Source organism: Vanacampus margaritifer, chromosome 2 (genome assembly GCF_051991255.1).
Source record: "Vanacampus margaritifer isolate UIUO_Vmar chromosome 2, RoL_Vmar_1.0, whole genome shotgun sequence".
In the NCBI taxonomy this organism is placed as follows: Eukaryota; Metazoa; Chordata; class Actinopteri; order Syngnathiformes; family Syngnathidae; genus Vanacampus; species Vanacampus margaritifer.
This window is the reverse complement of record NC_135433.1, coordinates 52,942,311-52,962,801: the sequence shown is the minus strand read 5'-3', so window position 1 is coordinate 52,962,801 and position 20,491 is coordinate 52,942,311. Positions and strand designations below refer to the sequence as shown.

Sequence of the window (20,491 nt, the reverse complement as noted above, 5' to 3'; positions counted from 1 at the left end):
TTTTGTTCCACTGCACACGCTCATCCTCCTCTTTTTCTAATCAGTTAATTACTTGCATAATTTAAAATTGAAAAAAAATGACCCTAATATTTTGACATGAACTAATATTCTAAATATGAAACGCAAACATTTATTAAATGCTTTACTTTAATGCATGACATTATGTTTATTGCTCAAACACAACTTGTGCTACCTTAAACATAGCCATCCGCTGTCACGCTAAAGGATAATCTATGGTTAAAATTAATAGTGCGATTAATCTGCGTTAATTCGTGATTAATGCGATAATTTTTTTGTGATTTATTAATCAGTTAATGCTTTAAATTTGACAGCACTAATATGTATATATTATATATACTGTGGTAGAAAGCCAAGTCAGTCAACGTTTTTTTAAGTAGTTACATTTAGCATAGTAAAATAGAATATTTTTTTCCAAGTACAGTAGTTTAATTCAAAAAGTGAAACTCATGTATTCATTAAAGCATGAGAAAATACTTTTCAGACGGCCATTTTCTAACTAATCTCTTGTGATTGTGATTTTTAAATTTTTGATAGCTGAAGTCTTAAATCAGCAAAAATATATACAAAAATACAAAATATCAACAGAGAGCAGGACTGGATTCAGATGGCCTCAAAGAAAACACTTGGCAAAGAAACCTTGACTGAGAAGCAGCTTGCATGGAAGAGTTGTTGCATTGAATAGTAAGAAACCACAACATGCTGAGAGAAAACTCGGCTAAGGAACCTCGACATACTGACAAAAGTCTCATTCAAGTAACTCTTACCTGGGCAATGCAATTCTTTATGACAGAATAAATGAGAGAAGAGTCACACATACAGAACCTAAATAATCACAATCGTCATATTAACTGCATAGTAACTGCCAACTTCATCATCAACACAATAACCCCATGATCCAACCCAAAACACAGTCACATATGACACAAACCAAAACGCAGTCATAAAATTCATCTAATTACTGTCTTCGATGCAGTTTGCAAACAAATAGAACAAATAAGTGGCCTCAACCCCAAAAACACAACGGTGATACACTTCGAGGGCCATGAGTTATAACATGAATCAATATACTGAATTTTACTTTTTAAATTGAACTATTGAAATCGACATTCTAATGTACTGAAATTAGTTGCTAAGAATTGAACCTGTTGAACATGTGATTGAGTTTCAAAATGTAATCATTTATATCTTCTCCTTTTGCACCGCAGGCTGTGAATATGGTGAGTATGACTTTATATTACATTGAAATGACATTTCCTGATCTAAAAAAAAAAAATGACCGCATTTTCTCACTGTGTCGTCTTTTACAGCAAGTGTTTGTCCATTATTTGAGGAAAGGTTGCAAGTTGGTAAGGGTTTACAATTTCATTTATTTTCACAAATTGTCATCGTATCGTATCGTATAACTAAATAAATGATTAAAAAAATGAATTAGGTGACACAGTTACTGTTTAAGCAGCTTTGTAACATTTACATTAAGGGTGTAACAAAAGCAGATTTGAATTGGAAAATTGCTGTTGATTTAAAAGATGCAATTGCATCGCATTGAACCAAATTGAATCATTCCACTTTAAAATACACTGAGATACATATCAAATTGTCTTTTATTGGAAAGAAATGACACATTTAAAATATTGACAAGTTCATTCATATGTACTGGATGAAAACGACAACAAGAAACTCATTGCATCATACCCTCTTTCATTTTTTTCTGCAGTGCCTACAACAACACTACCACCAAAAACAACAATGATGACCTCAACAGTTTGGTCATCTCAGACTGGACCACAGCCAACCTCACGTGCATCATTATCAGAATTTACGCTGGTGACGAGAAATGGACATCATGCCGGGAAAATAGCCTGTCAAAACCATGGTAAGTTTTATGTCATTTATGACATTACTACCACAAAGAGAGTATTCATATCGTTTGGGTTTTGTAGTTACATTGGAATTTCCAGGATTGGCCTTTAGCAGATTTACAGTGATGGTCAAATTTGTTCATATTTAGAATATTTTTCCCATAAAAAATAGTGGGAAGAATGAAACGATTCCAGTGTCAAACAATACCAGCGTTGATTTGCGAGGCAAAAAAAAAAGACAAACTTGTAGAGTTTGCCGTTGGCATAGCTGAGGTCTCAAGCTCTCATTCATGACACTGAATTTATTATGGGTCTACGAAAGGGGGAATTATGACCTTTTTTCTGGTGTTTGGTGCTACTGAACAACAAATAATCAAAATAATGATGTATTTGTCTTTCTCTCACCAGACATTTTTAGTCTGACAGCGCTATTAGGGATTTCTTCAACGCTTGCCCTTGTTTTGCCGTGTGCTGTTTACATTTACATGCGCCGCCAAATGAAGCAAAACAAGAAGTGGCAGGTGAGTGAAAAGCTGAAGTTGTTTTTAATCAGGCACATATAATATTAATTTATGGGATATTTTGATTAATGTGGTCCTTTATGACTGACTTTGGGGAGGCACGATACACTCTGTTGACAAACAAACTTTCACACTCACATTTATGGGATGTTAAATGAACATGCATGGTTTTGGAATGGAATGTCAGATGAAGCAGGAACGCCCTGAGAAAACATTCTTCCAATGCAATTGCAAACTTCACACAGGTAGAAGAGATTCGGACCCGGGACCTCTTAGTCTTGACTGTGTAGCACACATGCTAACCACTAGCTCATCACGCTGCTTAGCCTAAATTTTTATCATTTTGAATCTTTGATGTCTCAGGCGTCTTTGTTATTATTTTCAAGTCGCAAAACAGGACATATGTAAAAGTTAATTTGTCTCAGTTAATCACGACTGCCAATCTTCTTCTTCTTCTTATGTTTTAGTGATGTTCTGATGTAAAAGCATTTTATTTATTTTTTATCTATTTATTTAATTGCTCTTGCCGAGCTGTGTGTTATGAATAGAATGTAAATAAGTGCGGCACATAAATGTCATTTTTGAAAATCAAATCTTCTTCTTCTTCTTCTGCTTCTTCTTTTATATTAATGCTAGTGTCCCTTGTTACACTAGAGAGATTCATAACTACAATGGATCATGGATACTAAGTAGAGCTGTCAAATGATAACGTTTTTTAATCAGATGAATCACATCTTAGAATTTTGATTAATTACAATTAATCGCTTAACAAAAAAAGGCTTTTTTAGCAACATTTTTTCCCCTCCAAATTTGAAGAGCACTGGTTATGTGTTCATTCTTTTGACATTTAATGTTATGAGGACGTCTTCCACATTTTTTGATGCACTGTATACGCTCATCCTCCTCTTTTTCTAATCAGTCAATTACTTGCATAATTTAAAATGGAAAAAAATGACCCCAATATTTTGACATGAACAAAAATTCTAAATGTGATACACAAACATTTATTAAATGCTTTACTTTAATGCATGTCATTATGTTTATTGCTAAAACACAACCTGTGCTACCTTAAACGTAGCCATCCGCTGTCACGCTAAAGGATAATCTATGCTTAAAATTAATAGTGCAATTAATCTGCCTAATTTATGATTAATGCGATAATTTTTTGTGATTAATTAATCAGTTAACGCTTTAAATTTGACAGCACGTCAAGTGGCATAAATTAAATTGTCATACAGTACGTGTTGGGAATTTTGCAATTGATCATACATCAGAGGATAAATTTGTATCTCTGTTGCCGTGGTGCAGTAATTGGTATTTGTGTGTGTGTGTGTGTTTTCTAGTGTCCATCTTCAAAAACTGATTTGCTGGTAAGTGTTAATGATGACAGTTTGGCAGATCATTTTGTTTATTAGTTAAATTCAAATACTGGATATGTACTGGAGATTATTTACTTTTTCAGGTGTCTGACAAATTTCTTAGTGTCCTTGTGTTTTATTCACATTAACTTTTGGGATTATTGTTGTTGGCGGCACGGGCAATTGTGCCCTATGATTGGTTGGCGAAGAGTTCAGGGTGTACCCTGCCTCTCGCCCAATGACAGCTGCCTGTATTTGTGTGCACCTACACTCAGCTACCTCCACACCTTTTTTGACGTGATCAAGCACATGCCACAACGTGAATGCTTGTATGCCTTTTTGCCTGTGTCTTTGTCCACGGCTGTGTTAGGGTAACGGAAATTTAGATGCACTCATTGGTAAATTTATATATATGAAGTTGTCTAGTAGACTTTTACTTTTTATTTTATTTTTTTAAAGATACTTACTCTACTTTCTTTTCTCTGTAGATGGAGAATATTAGGGTCCCATCTTCATAACCTACACAAGAGTGGAAAAGACCAACTTAATGAGCATAAAGAACCACACAACCATTGCATGCGCACACTAACACAGACAGCAATATTACAGGTCAAAACATTAGCAACTGCACTCAGCAAGCTACTGTACAATTCTACAATCCTGACAGTTGTAAACATGTTAATAACAATAATAATAACAATTACAATGACAAATTAATATTACTCTGGCTGTGTCAGTGAAAAGTAATATTACTCTTAATACGAAGTGTGTCAGAAAGGCTCCAAGAGTGGTGTCTGTGTCCTCCCATGTGGCGCCACTGGTCTCAACTCCACCTGCTTGCTTGACCCCATGCCCACATCACTGGTCATGATATGACTTCCCACTCTCTGGAATGGTTGCCTCCAGGTTCATAAGCATCCTCATCCTCAAGAAGCACCTGACCCTTCACCCAGCTCCACCCACAATCTCTGGTCAATTGCCTCACTGGCATAAAAACCTTGATAAAACAAAACTGAACTCCAAGTTGTGACCCCCACTTCTCTGCTTCTGGATCTGAATCTCCCCCTCCATGTGGAATGCTGCTCCATGTCCCTATATACTGAAATCTACAACCTGGGTGTTATCCTTCACATCAAGTCAAAAACCTGAACGTGTGCCTGAATTTTTGGGCCTTTCCCGACCTCAAAGGGGTCATCAACGGCCTCACCGGGATATACAATATGCTTTATGTTGTGTGTTGATTGTTTAGTTTTTTTTATATTGGTCTCTTGAAGTAAGTAGATCATGTGAGCACATGACAGCCAGGTTTTGATCACAAATATTTTAGTTTAGCTGGTTGACTTTCGTACACGTATAAGCTTAATTTTTGGGATTTTTTAAATTTTGTGCAATTGTCTGTCTCTCGTCTTTTTCACACCATTACACGAATTCTAAAACATTTCATTGTGTTCGTTGTTGCCGTTCCACTTGGTAATATTAAGGAATGTTTTATTTTTATTTTTTACCTTAAAATAATTAAGAAAAGAAAATAAGCTATTTTTCACCCGATACCGATTAACTAAATCAAAATTTTCCAATAACGTAATCGAAATTTGGACAACTGTACAATACGATATTAGCATAGCATGAAGTGAGTTTCAATTAGATGTAGTGCAACAGGGAAATCTGGCATAACATACAGAACCTCCCCTTTTTTACTCTACAACCCATAGGCTACTTCTTTACTCCCCTTCGGGACTTATGCTTTGCTTTATGCCTTAAAGCATAACATAAAGTTTATGTGATCCTTCCTGACTCTTCTTTGTTAATCCAGCATTAGCACAGCTAGCACAGCTAACGAACCACCAAATACAGTGACTGCTTGGAATGGCTACCAATATGCCTGAAAGTTTTATAAGTAATTATACCATGACCTCTTGCTTCAAAAAATAACAAACATTCATATGCATTTTGATTTTCCCCCCCTGATGTATATTTTTGATACTGGAAAAAACAGTCAAGAGTTGGAAATTAATTAATATGTGGGACATCAGGTATAACCAAACCAGTGTGATCCTTATCAGTATGTTCAAGAACAGAATAAATGTGAATTGTTTTCATTCCTTTGTGCTGTGTGATGCTTTACTTCAAGTGAAGCGTTGAGAGGAAACAAGCAAGCGCATGCCGTCTGCACAGTTGTATGATGGAAAACTACGCACAACCATGACTCATTTGTCTTGTGAAGGTGTGGACAGCTAAGTTTGGCCGTTTTTCTTTCCTTTTTTTTTTTTTCTTTTTTTTTTCTTTTTTTTTATACAGGAGAGCTCAGTATTGTTCATTCGATTTGACATCATCATTGCTCTCCTTTTTTTTTTTTTTTAAACCAACAAATCAATTAAAAAAAATTAATAAATTTTTTTTTTTTTAAATACATATACATATATATATACATATACACACACATATATATATATATATATATATATATATATATATATATATATATATATATATATATATATATATACTTTTTTTTTTTGTATGTGGGTGAGTATGTGTATGTGCGTGTGTGTGCGTGCGTGCGTGCGAGCGTGTGTGTATTCATCAGTTCACCTAAAGCCCATTAAAAAAAATTGTTATTGTATTATTTAAAGTAAAGAGTAAATTCTTATGTATGAGTATACAGACTCCTCTTTGTCTACTATTATAAGAGGCAGAGTACGCTTGGCTAAAATTCTTATCAGTAAGTAATTTTTCTTCAGATTTTTGTAGGTGGGTTTCTTGTAGGAGGCAAATATCTGCTTTTAATTTTAAGAGATGGTCTAAAGTTTTTATTCTTTTTGCTTCTGAGCGAGCGCCACAAACATTCCAGGAAACCAGAACTAATTTATGCATACAAACAATATAGACTCAGCCCTGTGTATATATCTGCATAGGCCATTTGTCAGTATTAGTATGTTATAGGATAGAATCAAAGTGGTTAGGTGGTTTATGTAATTTGTGTAAAATATGAGGTAACGAGTAAGTAAATATAACAGTGAAAAAACAGGTAGGGAGGTAAAAGTAAAGGAAGTTAACGGGGGATTAAACATAAAAATACACCAATAACTGGTAACCTAAGCGAGATTTTTGTTTAAATATACTTTAGATATAGTTATGTATTTAATAATATATTTATAATATCGCCTAAACATAATGAGTATTCATATTTAATGTTTTATAACCACATATACAGTATATGTATACATCTAATGATCAAACAAAGTTTAGTTCCACCAATGCCATTTAGAACAGCCAGGGAGTGGAGTTGGGGTTCCGGAATAGTTGGCCATCGATGTATAGTTTATCGACGACCATCGCAGTCCGTTTACCCTCCTGCCTATTTTGTTTCAGTACAGTACCTTTCGCCGCTCATTAATCTCTCTCGGGAATTGGTCGTTCATTCCAAATGAGGTCCCTTTAAGCTCCCGTCCTTTACTTTTAACAAATTCTTTCTGTTTAAAATGCTCAAACTTGGCGATAATAGGACGGGGTCTGTTGCCCCTAGGGGCTCCAAGCCGATGTACCCGGTGAAAAGAGATGTTATTTACCGACTCCTGAGGAATTTTTAACGACGTCGTCATAAATTTTTTTATCTCAACCTCTGGATTGTCAGAGGTATTCTCGGATATTCCTGAGAATATTAAATTCTCCATTTTTCTTTCCTAACAATTCAGTCGTGGGCTGAAATTGCAATTTATCAGGAAAACCCTACTTTTTCAGCTAAAAATATCTTATTGTTATCAGTCTAGGGATGGAAAGATATCCATCCATCCATTTTCCGAACCGCTTATTCCTCGCAAGGTTTACAGGGGTGCTGGAGCCTATCCCAGCTGTCTTCGGGCAGTAGGCAGGGTACACCCTGAAATGGTTGCCAGCCAAGCGCAGATGTAACGATATCTAAAGATACAATAATTGAGCAGTATGATGATTATGGTAATAATGGGGAAATCTCACTGTATGAATCAGACTGCTGTTATAGGTCAAATGAAGAAACAGTGTTAAGCAAAAATCTTCTGTGTTCTTTTGAGAACCATGCCAAAACTCTTATGTGCGCACCTGATTATAATACATCACAAAATGGGAAGAGGAGTAGACACAAATTAGTTGGAATTGAATATAATTTATTGTTATTGCACATGTCATGAGTACCTACAGAGGAACAAAGTTCACGAAAAACGAGTTGAATACTTGCACATGTGGTGTGTAAGTGGGGAAGAGGGTATCGGGCGGGAGATATTACTGCCCAGATGCACTGAGCGGGTGATCGCTGCTTTGGATATGCGCACCACACTTGCACTGCAACAGAGGAAAGGGGAGTTTAGTGACATCAGAAGGGGCTTGGCTATGGAGGGCTCAGTAAGTGGTTGAATTGAATACTGAGAAAGATGAAGTTGCATTATTAAATGTGATCTGAATGAATGTGATGTGTTTTTAAATCTTCAGCACAAATAAACAGCATGTCACACAGTTGTGAACCCAATTAGCTCATAAGTACCAGCGGGCCATCTACACATCTGTTTTATTCTTCTTCTTCTTCTTTTCCCTCTTTTTTGTAGTCGTTTTTGTTTCATTATTGATTAACTGAAATGTTTTAATTTATTTTTATTGATTTGTATTCATGTATTATGGAATAATTTATTAATTGATTTATCATGGATAAAACTTTTTTTTTATTATTACCCGTGGATTTATCTATTTGCAGATCCCCCCCCCCCCCCCCCGTTTTTATTTTATTTTATTTTTTTATTTATTTAAATATTTTCTTTGTGGACAGGGTTAATAGAGGTTTATCCCTGCTTTCTTAATACTTTTATTATGGACGTCAATTAAACTGATTTTCCACTGATAACGTTAATGAGAATGAATCATTAGAATGCTTTTATTCTGAACGATCCAGCTCGGAAGTGTGATGGGTTTTTACTCGTTCTTTTGGACAGCTTCCGGCGCAAATAAACGCCGGCGTAAATAAACGACAACTTTTGGCAAAGAGAGGTAAGTACTGTATTGTATAGTATTGTACTGTACTATATTCGTATTTAAACCGTGCGTGCAACTGAACAGTGAACTATTTGGTTGAAACCACTAAGGGCTAAGCTGTGTGGCTCTGGTGAAGCTAAGCTAAAGTCTACTAACAAGACGACTGTTTGTCGCTGTTAGCTACGTAGGCTACTGTCTCTTTGCAAGGCACATTTAGCCACAACAAGCTACACATTGTAAAATATCTACAATGTAACACAATTCAAACTTACGTCATGTTTTAAATACTTGATTCATGTTACGAGAAACTTCTTACCATAATTTTGGACAAATTGGAGTGGAATTTAGTTCTGGTGATGGCTCATTTGAGATGTGTTTGAACGTGCATATGTGGTTATCAAATCTGTTGTTTACTATTATTATTATTATTATTATTATTATTATTATTATTATTATTGCTTTCAAAGTTAAATAGAACTGAACCAAGCTTTCTTCTAGAACAGTGGTGTCCAAACTCGGTCCTCGGGGGCCGGTAGTCCTGCAGGTTTTGGAGGTTTCCCTGCTCCAACGCACCTGTTTCAATCAACAGGATTGTTATCAGGCTTAGTAGAGCTTGCTGATGAGCTTCAGCTGTGTTGGAGGAGAGAAATATCCAAAACCTGCGGGACTACCGGCCCCCGAGGACCGAGTTTGGACACCACTGTTCTAGAATGACCATCTGCATGTTTGTCCACAGTTACTTGAGGGATAATTACAGCACTGAATTGAAAATTCTGTGGCTACATTACTGTACACAAAATGTATTTCCTCTTAAAGTAGGTGAGGCATTTATTTATTCAAATGTCAGAGAAAGGCATTCAAAGGTAAAGTTAATTTAGGATTGTGACTGCCGCTCTCATGTCGAGGTAATGACAGCAGGTGGAAATTAATGTTGTTTACGGATTGAAGTGAATAGCTATCAGTCATCAATTGAGACACATCTTTTAGAGTGGAGGGCACTATTTGAGGAAGTCCATTAGACTGTTTAAGTAATTTTTCCATTGTTTAACAATTACAGTTGTCCTTTTACCCATTTGATTTATTTGACTTCTTGTCTGACTGATATGACATACCATGTGCATGTTTGATTAAAAATGGCTTTGTCACAGGACTTTATTTTAGAATGTTTAGCTAGCTAGCTTTCTATCTGTCTTACCTATTTGCAATTGGTATGTTTGTTTGTGACCACAGTTTGAGGTTCATTTGAGCCTAAAACCATGACAACTGACTCAACACTCTTCAACTCCGAGATGGAGTTACAGCAGCAAGAAGACCTGTATCAGCAGCTGTTAGCACAGGTAATTTCACTCTTGCTCTTTTTATTTGTTAAATTGTGTGTATCATATTTCACAATTTTCAAATTTTTTTTTTTAATGTAGACAATTGGAAATATGCAGACCACAAATCCAGATTCCAGAGTGATTCGGCCACAACCCGGTGTGTAGTTTCACAACACAAATGATGCCAAATTACACAAATATAATACAATAAAAGGGGGAAAACACTAATTTGTCCTTCCTCTCAGGAATATGTGTAAAGACAACGTCAGAGCCCGGCAAGCAGAAGGTCTTTGTCAACATTTGTCAGTCGAACTTGGTTCCACCTCCACCGGAGATCTCCAAAGAGAAACTTGTGGACCTGCTCCAATTAGAAGATCCCAGTGGCTACAGAGTTCCCATGAGCCTCGGGGAGCCCCACACAGAACTGGACAACAGTAGGCAACGTTTAATTTATCAACACAAAGTGAAAATGTTTTAATCTGAACTTCACTAGGGTTAATCAGGGGTTAATGGTGTCATTTGTTTGCTAACTCCCATTTAACATGAATTTGAATGTGATTGGTTAATTCTGAACACAACCACGTTCTCAGTTATAGGCGATGTACACTCTTGTTCAACCACAGTATCTCAGTTGTTTCATTTTACCTCCGTCCGTCCGTCTTCTTCCGCTTATCCGGGGTCGGGTCGCGGAGGCAGCAGCTTTAGCAGGGAAGCCCAGACTTCCCTCTGCTCAGCCATTTCAGCCAGCTCCTCCGACGGGACCCCAAGGCGTTCCCAGGACAGCCGAGAGACATAGTCTCTCCAGCGTGTCCTGGGTCGTCCCCGGGGCCTCCCGCCGGTAGGACATGCCCGGAACACCTCCCCAGGGAGGCGTCCAGGAGGCATCCGAACCAGATGCCCGAGCCACCTCAACTGATTCCTCTCAACGTGGAGGAGTAGCGGCTCGACGCTGAGTCCCTCCCGGATGACCGAGCTTCTCACCCTATCTCTAAGGGAGAGCCCGGCTACCCTGCGGAGGAAACTCATTTCGGCCGCTTGTATCCGGGATCTTGTTCTTTCGGCCACGACCCACAGCTCGTGACCATAGGTGAGGGCAGGAACGTAGATCGACCAGTAAATCGAGAGCTTTGCCTTTCGGCTCAGCTCCTTCTTCACTACAACGGACCGATACAGCGTCCGCATCACTGCAGACGCTGCACCGATCCGCCTGTCGATCTCCCGCTCTGACCTACCCTCACTCGTGAACAAGACCCCAAGATACTTGAACTCCTCCACTTGGGGCAGGATCTCATCCCCGACCCGGAGAGGGCACTCCACCCTTTTCCGACTGAGGACCATGGTCTCAGATTTGGAGGTACTGATCCTCATCCCAACCGCTTCACACTCGGCTGCGAACCGCTCCAGTGAGAGCTGGAGATCACGGCTTGAAGAAGCAAAATGCAGAGATGCAATGCTGAGGGCACCAAACCGGGCCCCCTCAACGCTTTGGCTACGCCTAGAAATTCTGTCCATAAAAGTTATGAACAGAATCGGTGACAAAGGGCAACCTTGGCGGAGTCCAATCCTCACAGGAAACAAATTCGATTTACTGCCGGCAATGCGGACCAAACTCTGACATCGGTCGTACAGGGACCGAATAGCCCGTATCAGGGGGCTCGGTACCCCATACTCCCGAAGCACCCCCCACAGGACTCCCCGAGGGACACGGTCAAATGCCTTCTCCAAGTCCACAAAGCACATGTGGACTGGTTGGGCGAACTCCCATGCACCCTCGAGGACCCTGCTGAGGGTGTAGAGCTGGTCCACTGTTCCACGGCCGGGACGAAAACCACACTGCTCCTCCTGAATCCGAGTTTCGACCTCCCAACGGACCCTCCTCTCCAGCACCCCTGAATAGACCTTACCTGGGAGGCTGAGGAGTGTGATCCCTCTAAAGTTGGAACACACCCTCCGGTCCCCCTTCTTAAAAAGGGGAACCACCACCCCGGTCTGCCAATCCAGAGGCACTGTCCCGGATGTCCACGCGATGCTGCAGAGACGTGTCAACCACGACAGCCCCACAACATCCAGAGCCTTTAGGAACTCCCGGCGGATCTCATCCACCCCCGAGGCCCTGCCACTGAGAAGCTTTCCAACCACCTTGGCGACTTCGACCCCAGAGATAGGGGAGCCCACCTCAGAGTCCCCAGATCCTGCTTCCTCAAAGGAAGGCGTGTCGGTGGAATTGAGGAGGTCTTCAAAGTACTCTCCCCACTGATTTACGACGTCCCGAGTCGAGGTCAACAGCACCCCATCTCCACTATACACAGTGTTAACGGCGCACTGCTTTCCCCTCCTGAGACGCCGGATGGTGGACCAGAATTTCCTCGAAGTCGTTTTTCATGGCCTCACTGAACTCCTCCCATGTCCGAGTTTTTGCCTCAGCGACCGCCGAAGCCGCATTCCGCTTGGCCAGCCGGTACCTGTCAGCAGCCTCCGGAGTCCCACAGGCCAAAAAGGCCCAATAGGACTCCTTCTTCAGCTTGACGGCAACCCTTACCGCTGGTTTCTTTTTACCTCCCCTGTCTAAAATTTTAATTTATTTTTTCCAATTGAGTTATGTAATTAATGGTAGAAAAGGTTTTGAAATCAATAAAAATTGACAGTGAACACAGTTATGTAGACTTTTCCATTTATGCCATTATTTTGTGTTCCCACTGTTTGTATAGTTACACTACTTCTCATTTCTATGAATTTCCTCTACAATCATTATGTTATATTTTTGCTATGTATTGCCTAAATGTAAAGTTTCTCTGTCAGATTCTCAAGGGTGCACTGCGTACGACGTGGTCATCAATGAGGAGTTTTTTCAGAAATGTCAGGTAGGTCCGTAGTTTTTTTTTGTGTGTGTGTTCCTATTAGTAGTAATTTACTCATTTCATTGTGTTTCAGAACTGTACTGATATTTTTTTAGATTAATTACAAAAGATACACATTGAAAATGTGCATAGTCAGAATTTGTGGATTGAACGTGATTCATAAAATACCAAAGTGAAGAAGGACGTCGCTTTATGTGAAAACGTGGCTTAGTTAAATAAATTTAAAAAATGATAAAGATCAGCCTATTTTGTTCATCAACAATACTGCAGTGAATATTTAATCTTTGTATTTTTGCCATCTAAACTGTGTCTCCAATCAGATGATGCACAATAGTAATATGACTACCCCCATTTTTGTTCAGTTTACAAGCTGGCCAGGGCTGCAAGCTGTTGTTTATTACCGACTATTTTATGGCTTGTACGTCACTTTTGGGTGTGAACTTTCTCTTTATATTTATCTGCTTGTGGATGTTAGAAACTGCCGCCTTATCGATGTGGTCTCTTTTGCTACGTACCTCTGCACGCTTGGAGGGGCTGACGAGCGCTGCCTATCAAACACGCTAGCTGTGGCTAATCACAACGTGAAGCACCACATCACCACTGCAGGCCTCCCGTGACTCAGCCAAGCTTGCGATGACCAAAAAAAAGAGTTTGCCACAATGGAATTTCTTGGCATTGTCCGCCGCTCGTTCAACAACGCCGCGACCCCCTGACCAATATTCGTCTGGCTCATACAGGACTTCTCTGCCCACCTGGGACCACCATCTTTTCCAAGGTACTGTTACACTTGCAGGATGTGCCGAAGACAGCGGTCATCACACTCTTTGGCCCTTTCAAGTTTCTGTGGATGCCTCCAGGGGGCAGAACAGACATTTCAACTTTCATCTCGGACACCATGTTATGCCGCAGGGAGCCATACCCCTTCCCACCTTTTTGGACGTCCTTGCCAATTTTCGATGCCCCTCCACTGTGAAGTCCCTGCTTGAGTTCATGTGAATGGTGAACTTTTGTAACCAGTTCATGGACCATGCAGCTCACATACAGTCCTTGAATGAGGCCCTGCGGGGAAAAGGGCCCAAGGATGAAATGGAATGGTGCCTGGGGATGGACCAAGCTTTTCGACACTGCCCCAGTTGCCCTCATGATAGACGCGTCAGGCCTCACGGTGAGAGCAGTGAGCGAGCAGTGGAGGGGCAGGGCCTGGCAACCACTGGCCTTCTTCAGCAGAAAGCTCTAGAACAATGAGAGCAAATACAGCACCTTTGACATAGAGTTCCTTGGCCTCTTGCTCACCACCCAACGCTTCCAAAAATAAAATGTGTAATAAAAATATTTGATAGTGACAACACTAGAATGTTCCTAAGATACACATGCTACTTTTGGCTGTATGTGTGTTGTAGAAGGACCCCTTGTTCCAGCAGTTTGTTATTATGGTATCTGTGGAAGGTTTAGAGAACAAATACAACATGGAGCTTAGTAGAGGTAAGTGTGCATAATGTAAAACCGTTTCCTCATTGTGGTGGTCGAAGTGGTTGAGCTTGCTTTTTTTGTTTTGTCTTTTCCCAGAGTGGAAGGTGCTGAAGAACAGAAAGTTCTTGGGGTCAGTCAGTGAGCAGAACATTCGAACAAAAAGCAAGCCAGTTATTCAAGAGCTGCAACCTCTGTAAGTTCAGAAAGTAGCCACCCAAAAAAGCCCCCCCCCCAAAAAAAAACGGTCCAAATGGCATCTTGCAGTATAGTTCTTTTATGTTTCTTCACTTTAATTATCCACAGGCCATTTCAAAGCACATTTTTTAAACAGCACGTTTGCAACAAAAAACATACCGTACTCTTAATGATTTTACCCTGAGTTTGATTTGTCATTCATACTCTTCTTTTTTTTTTATATATATATATATATATATATATATATATATATATATATATATATATATATATATTTTATAGGGAAAGCTCCACTCCAGAGGCAAAAAGGTAAAAGTATTTTCCGAATTGGTCATTAAATTACTATATTGTCTAACTTTTTTTGTTAAGTTTTTGTTCAAAAGGTTGAGGTCTTCCCACCCTCTTAATTTTGTGTAAACTATCCTCTTTCTACTCCTCAGACCAGAGTTCACCTTGTTTGTTGAGCCTCCTTGTGGTGTCCCCGAGTACCTCATTGCAGAAATTAAGCTGCCTGGTGTGGTGAGACACTTTTTTCAAAAGTTCCAACTATCCAATCAAATACTGCCTTTTAATTGATTGAACTATTTTTGGTCACTTCTGCAGGTTTCATCACGCTCGCTGGTCCTTGACATTGGAGAGGACCGCCTAGTGTTGACGGCCCGGCCCTCGCTCTACTATCTTGACATCTTCCATCCCTTCCTAGTTGACCAGGAGACGAGCGTGGCACAGTACAACAGCAGCACTCAGGTACAGCCAGTAAAACTCCCACCATTTCTCAAACCGAATGGCTGGATTATTTTTGTAATATGATGACTGTGACTGTTAGTTGAAGTTTTGTTTTTTAGTTAGATTTTGAATAAAAATGTTGCTCACACTTCACTGGGATATTGCTTGCTTTGATTTGAGCCCTCTAAACAAGTACAATACCTATACGGTATATTTCAATGTCATTGTTCATTGATCTTGTGCCCTGTGTCTCTTAGATCCTTACGGTCACCTTGCCTGTGGCGTCATCTTGAAACAACCTCGTATTTATTAGGATGCTGTGAAAATCATGATTACGCTCCACTTAGTGAAGTGAATCCAGTCTTCATTATCATTTTATACGAGTGATACGTTAGAATGAGCGAGAGTCAAGTTAATGCTATGTTTTTTTAATTATTATAAATATGTGTGTGATATACTGTATGACTATGTAACATATCTTATGCCAACCAGCCACAATAGTTTGACCAATATAAATTGCATCCAATATAAGAGACATGTTCTAGCTTTACAAAAACTAAAGAAGAATAATGTTTAGTTTTGACATTATTGGAGAGGTAATAAAAGTAATAGTGTTGGACTGTTACTTAAAAAAAAAAAAAAAAGGTTAGCTACAGATACTCATTACTTGCTTAAAAAAAAAAAGTAACTGAGTTAGTACCGGTAATTGAATTACTTCATAATGAAAGTAACTCATTATCAGGCAAAGTAACTGCGCAAATGACATTTTCACAGCAAGATTTCCGTTAAAGTGCACACGACTGCACAATCTCTTGTAAGATTACGTCGAGCCTTGAAACTAATACATAAATTGAAACGCAACACATTTCACATACAATAACCATAAAGGTGTTTCAAATATGGGGATAATAATTAGTTAGATTAGTCCATTTATGAAAAAACAACAGTGACCTAACGCCGTGATAGTTTAAATGCCGTTATTCCCAAAGAGTATAAGTATTGAACTATGTGTTAATGAATATTGTTGTAGTTTGCAGCGGTGTGTGACTACATCATACTCAGAGCTGTATTTTTGATTTCATCATGATGATACAGTACAGTTCCACACCACTACAAAATATAACCACATTTAAAATATGTTTTTATGAATACCTCTCTAACATGTCTATCAAAAATTTGCCTTAATGATTTTGCTAGGGCAAAATTTCAGTAAAGCCTTTCTTTGTATTCAATCTCACAAAATGGTGCAAGTGGTCACAATGTGGCTGGTTGGTGTACATGTGTATGTATTCACATGAACCCAAAAAAGAAAAGCTGCTATGCGATCAGTATAGTTCCATTTTTGTAATGTATATAATTATTGTTTTTGTATCATTTTACATGAGTAGCTCTAGCTGGAAAGAAATGATGAAAAACGGATTGGATGAAAAATGGATTCAAAAATGTGAGAAAAAGAAAAAAGGTTCATATTTATATGTGTCTGACTCTTTATATTTGGATTGATTAATGGCCTCGTAATTTGTATTATATTATTGTTATACACAACTCTGATGCAGGATGCAGTTTTTGCTCTTGGTCCTTGTTGCTTTTACAAAACCAGATCCACCCATTTTCTAGACCTTTGACTTTAATAACAAGCGATAATAATTCTAGTATACTGTATGTACGTATATCATCGTGAAATCTTTTAGTCCAATAATAATAATAATTTGTTTTACTCATCCCATACAATATTATACAAACAAAATAAATTCACCAGTAAAATTGGCAATTAGATTACAAATGAACAAAAAAGGTCAAATAAAAATGAACAATATTAACCATCTTATACCCAAATATAATAAACAGGTGTGCTTATGAGAAGGTGCAGAAGGAAGCATTTTATCTTATCCAGTCCTGTCCCTTTCTTATAATCCCTAGTTGTGTACAGACATACAGGTTTATGTATAAGCAATATACACGATTATAGTACATATAAAATAGTACAGTATATCCACCTTTACGCATCCAAACATTCACTCTTAATATACCGTAATAATACAAATAATCCCTATATACATAGTATGCCTCTACCTATACTAAACCATATTATACTTATAGTAAAATATAGTATAGTTTTCTAATTGATATGCATTTAATAGTGTTTCTCTTCATTGTGTTTTGTATAGTGCCTTAAAGGTATGATGTAGTTTAACAGTCTTCTAAGTTGACAGGTAGCATATTGTTTTGCTGCCTTTTATACCACTCGAGCTGTTTGGCAAGTCAACTACGTCAGTGAATTTCATGATCTTTGAGTTCATGAATAAATTCTGAGTGTTGTGTATGAGCCTAATCACTCGCTTTTGCAATATGCATATCCGCTTTTGGGTTAGTTTTAAAAGTGGTACCCCAAATTTCCACACAATAGGACAGATCACGGTAAGATCATGGTGCTATGATATGTGTGTAATTTTGGATAGTGAACACAGGCAGATGATCCGAGATATCAATTATTAGTAATCCACTATCTATTGAACAGTATTTTGTATTATATATTATCAATGAGTGTGGCTCTCTCTACCGTTATTCTGCTGGGTTTGGTTATTGTGGGAACAATTTCCTGTAGACATAACTCACCATTACATTTTTCGTCTCTTTCGTTGCTATTTAAATAGTTATGCATTCCATGATTTTGTCAATTGCAAAGCACATGTAATCCTTTATACAATAAGGAAGTGTTGCATCTACAAACAAAGCTACTCGTCCAACTTTCCCCTCTCTCTGTTAACGTGATGCATGTTGTCTAAAATCATCCGCTTAAGTCTCTGCTAATGTTATATGGTTTCTTCAAAGTCTGTAAAACAAAATTGCATATTTTATGGAAATGTGCATATAAACTTCTTCTATTGACGTGAACAATTGATATATCATTTTCATTTTTTATATAACCATCAAATTGTTTAACCTTAAAGTAATTACTCAGTGAATGATCGTCTATGGTACCATTTTGGTCTGGATCAAAATCCTGATCAAAATCTGCATGGCCTACCCATAAATGTCTCCGTTTGTCATGTCAAGTTGTTCAATCTGTTTGAGGACCTTTTGGTTGAATAAAGACCTTACAATGGATCTTCACAAATCAATGATTACTGTTGCTGAGCATCCACAACTGAAACCCTCGCTCCGATCCCATCCTCTTATCAGGCGTGAGCAAACTCTGTCCTGCAGGTTTTAGATGTATCCCTCCTCCATCACAGGTGAGTATCGTTATCAGACTTATGCGGAGCTTGCTGATGAGCCGATCATATAAATCAGCTGTGTTGGAGAAGGGAAACATCCAAAACCTGCAGGACGTTTAAACATGCAACGCGGTACATGTGGTCTTTTCCTTCAACTTTTCTGGTTCAGTTTCAGGTGCTAACGAACCGCTCAACTAAATCATTTGCGGATTATAATGCAATGTAACACATTCTGTTGTTTATCTTAAAGTAAGCATAGTTGAGGCTGCAATAATTCTTTCAAGCTCTACTAACAAATGTTTTGATCCATGTGGAGGATTAATCTAAGTCAGTTAGGCTTTAGCTTTTATCCAGTGTCATATAATCCAAAAGGAACACTGAATATGGAAAAATTAGATGGAAAATTGCAACTAATAAATACTTGGAAAAACATTTAATATGAGCTTTTACTCATAAGTACAATTGTTTTATTTGATTTTGCCTCTCTATGTCAAATAGGCTGTAACTACTGGTTATCTGATGATCTAATAATGACAGAACCTCGCGTACTCTTTTGTAACCAAGATGTTTTTTGTGTGTTACGCGCATGTTTGTGTGCTCTTATACCCGTGACAAGCTCCTAAACAAAAAGAATTCTACGGCCAATATTTTTAGCACCTTCTTCTACGGATTTGGTCATTTTTAGGGGGTCAAAAATTTGAGATGCCGTAGAAGAAGGAGTGTAAATAGGGCAAGAACACCTTTCCTTGGAGTTCCCTCTCCAACGCACACTCCTCAGATGGCCAAGCTGGCACTGCAGATGAGGGGAAACGGGGACGTTTGTCTTTTGCGCTTCACAGAGACATGGCTTTGTGAGCAGATACCGGACAAAACATTACATCCGGCGGGATCTCAACTGTTCCACGTGGACCATAACCCAGAGCTCTTTGAGAGGAAGTCACTGCTTCACTACTGTTAGCGGAGCTGATGGTGTTTTGTCCCGCTTCAGCCTCATCAGATCCCGTGATTGTCCACCTGGGGTCCATTTCACAGAGCAGGTTTAGTGAGAACCCTGAGTGAAAGTTCACTTTTCTTTCTTTTCTTTGATCCTTCCTCGGGTCTCCTGACAACTTCACAACTCTAGCGGGATTCTGAAGTATTCAGTTTAGGTGAACGGTATGGGATTTCTAATAGGTTTTAGGTGAATTAATGAGCACACACTCACGCAAACACAGAAGAGGAATGATAATGACATGTCGAATTAGTAAGATTACCGAATGAACAAAACTAAGATCTCTCAACAACCAAAAAGTCAACAGGCCTATATTAAAAGTGCACTTATTCACAAACATGGCATATCCTTTTGACAATGGTCGTTGATGAAGGTGCACTCAAAAAAAAGAAAATTGTTGATCAACTTAATTGCTTCTATTGGTAACACACAATTGAACTAAATTAATCCAAAGTGAATATATTTAGTTTAATTAATTTTGAGTTCATTAAACTTAATATATTCACTTTGGATTAACCTAATGTTGACAGTCCCTTTTGGCTGTTAGTTTTACACACACTCCCTATTCTTGTGTAAACAATACACTAAAATGGTACCACTGGTCTGGTTAACATCCTCCATGAGTTCATCTTGGGTGTATTGAGTGGCACTGGAGTTATAAATGGTCCTCGTAGCATTAATATAACAACAAGTCTAATGGAGGCTTTTGCTCACACTAAATTATATGTATAAATAGCCTTTCCGCCCTGCACTAATGCCTCTCTGCCAGCTTTGTCTCCTGCCCCACCCTCTCTTTCATTTAGTCATTCCCTCTCCACCTGTCCTGGGCCACAAGCCTCCATTTGTCCTGTGAGGTCAGCCCACTGTTCCCCTTAATCCCACAGGGTGCTCATCTTGCGGCCACTTAATCCGCCCATGGCCGTCGGCCCTGACCACGCACGCACACCTGCAAGTTTG

At 38.8% G+C, this 20,491-nt stretch overlaps 1 protein-coding gene and 1 long non-coding RNA gene across 4 annotated transcripts; both read left to right on the top strand.

Moving 5' to 3' along the window:
* Positions 1-119: 119 nt before the first annotated feature.
* Positions 120-5,858, top strand: LOC144045061 (uncharacterized). Of its 2 annotated transcripts, XR_013291418.1 has the most exons (6): positions 120-1,238; positions 1,329-1,367; positions 1,736-1,894; positions 2,289-2,401; positions 3,745-3,771; positions 4,248-5,858. It is a non-coding gene; the product is annotated as an uncharacterized LOC144045061 (long non-coding RNA). The 2 variants fall into 2 exon arrangements; XR_013291419.1 differs by lacking the exon at positions 3,745-3,771 and having other exon boundaries at positions 122-1,238.
* Positions 5,859-8,695: 2,837 nt separating this feature from the next.
* On the top strand, positions 8,696-16,798 carry pih1d1 (PIH1 domain containing 1). 2 transcript variants are annotated; one of them, XM_077558849.1, is made up of 11 exons: positions 8,696-8,772; positions 9,988-10,094; positions 10,176-10,233; positions 10,322-10,510; positions 12,876-12,937; positions 14,335-14,416; positions 14,501-14,597; positions 14,882-14,908; positions 15,040-15,118; positions 15,203-15,346; positions 15,583-16,798. In XM_077558849.1, the coding sequence occupies exons 2-11, from the start codon at positions 10,014-10,016 to the stop codon at positions 15,616-15,618; spliced, it is 855 nt and encodes a 284-aa protein (XP_077414975.1). In that variant the 5' UTR covers positions 8,696-8,772; positions 9,988-10,013; the 3' UTR covers positions 15,619-16,798. The 2 variants fall into 2 exon arrangements, with proteins under 2 accessions (XP_077414975.1, XP_077414976.1); XM_077558850.1 differs by lacking the exon at positions 14,882-14,908.
* The last annotated feature ends 3,693 nt before the right edge of the window (positions 16,799-20,491 follow it).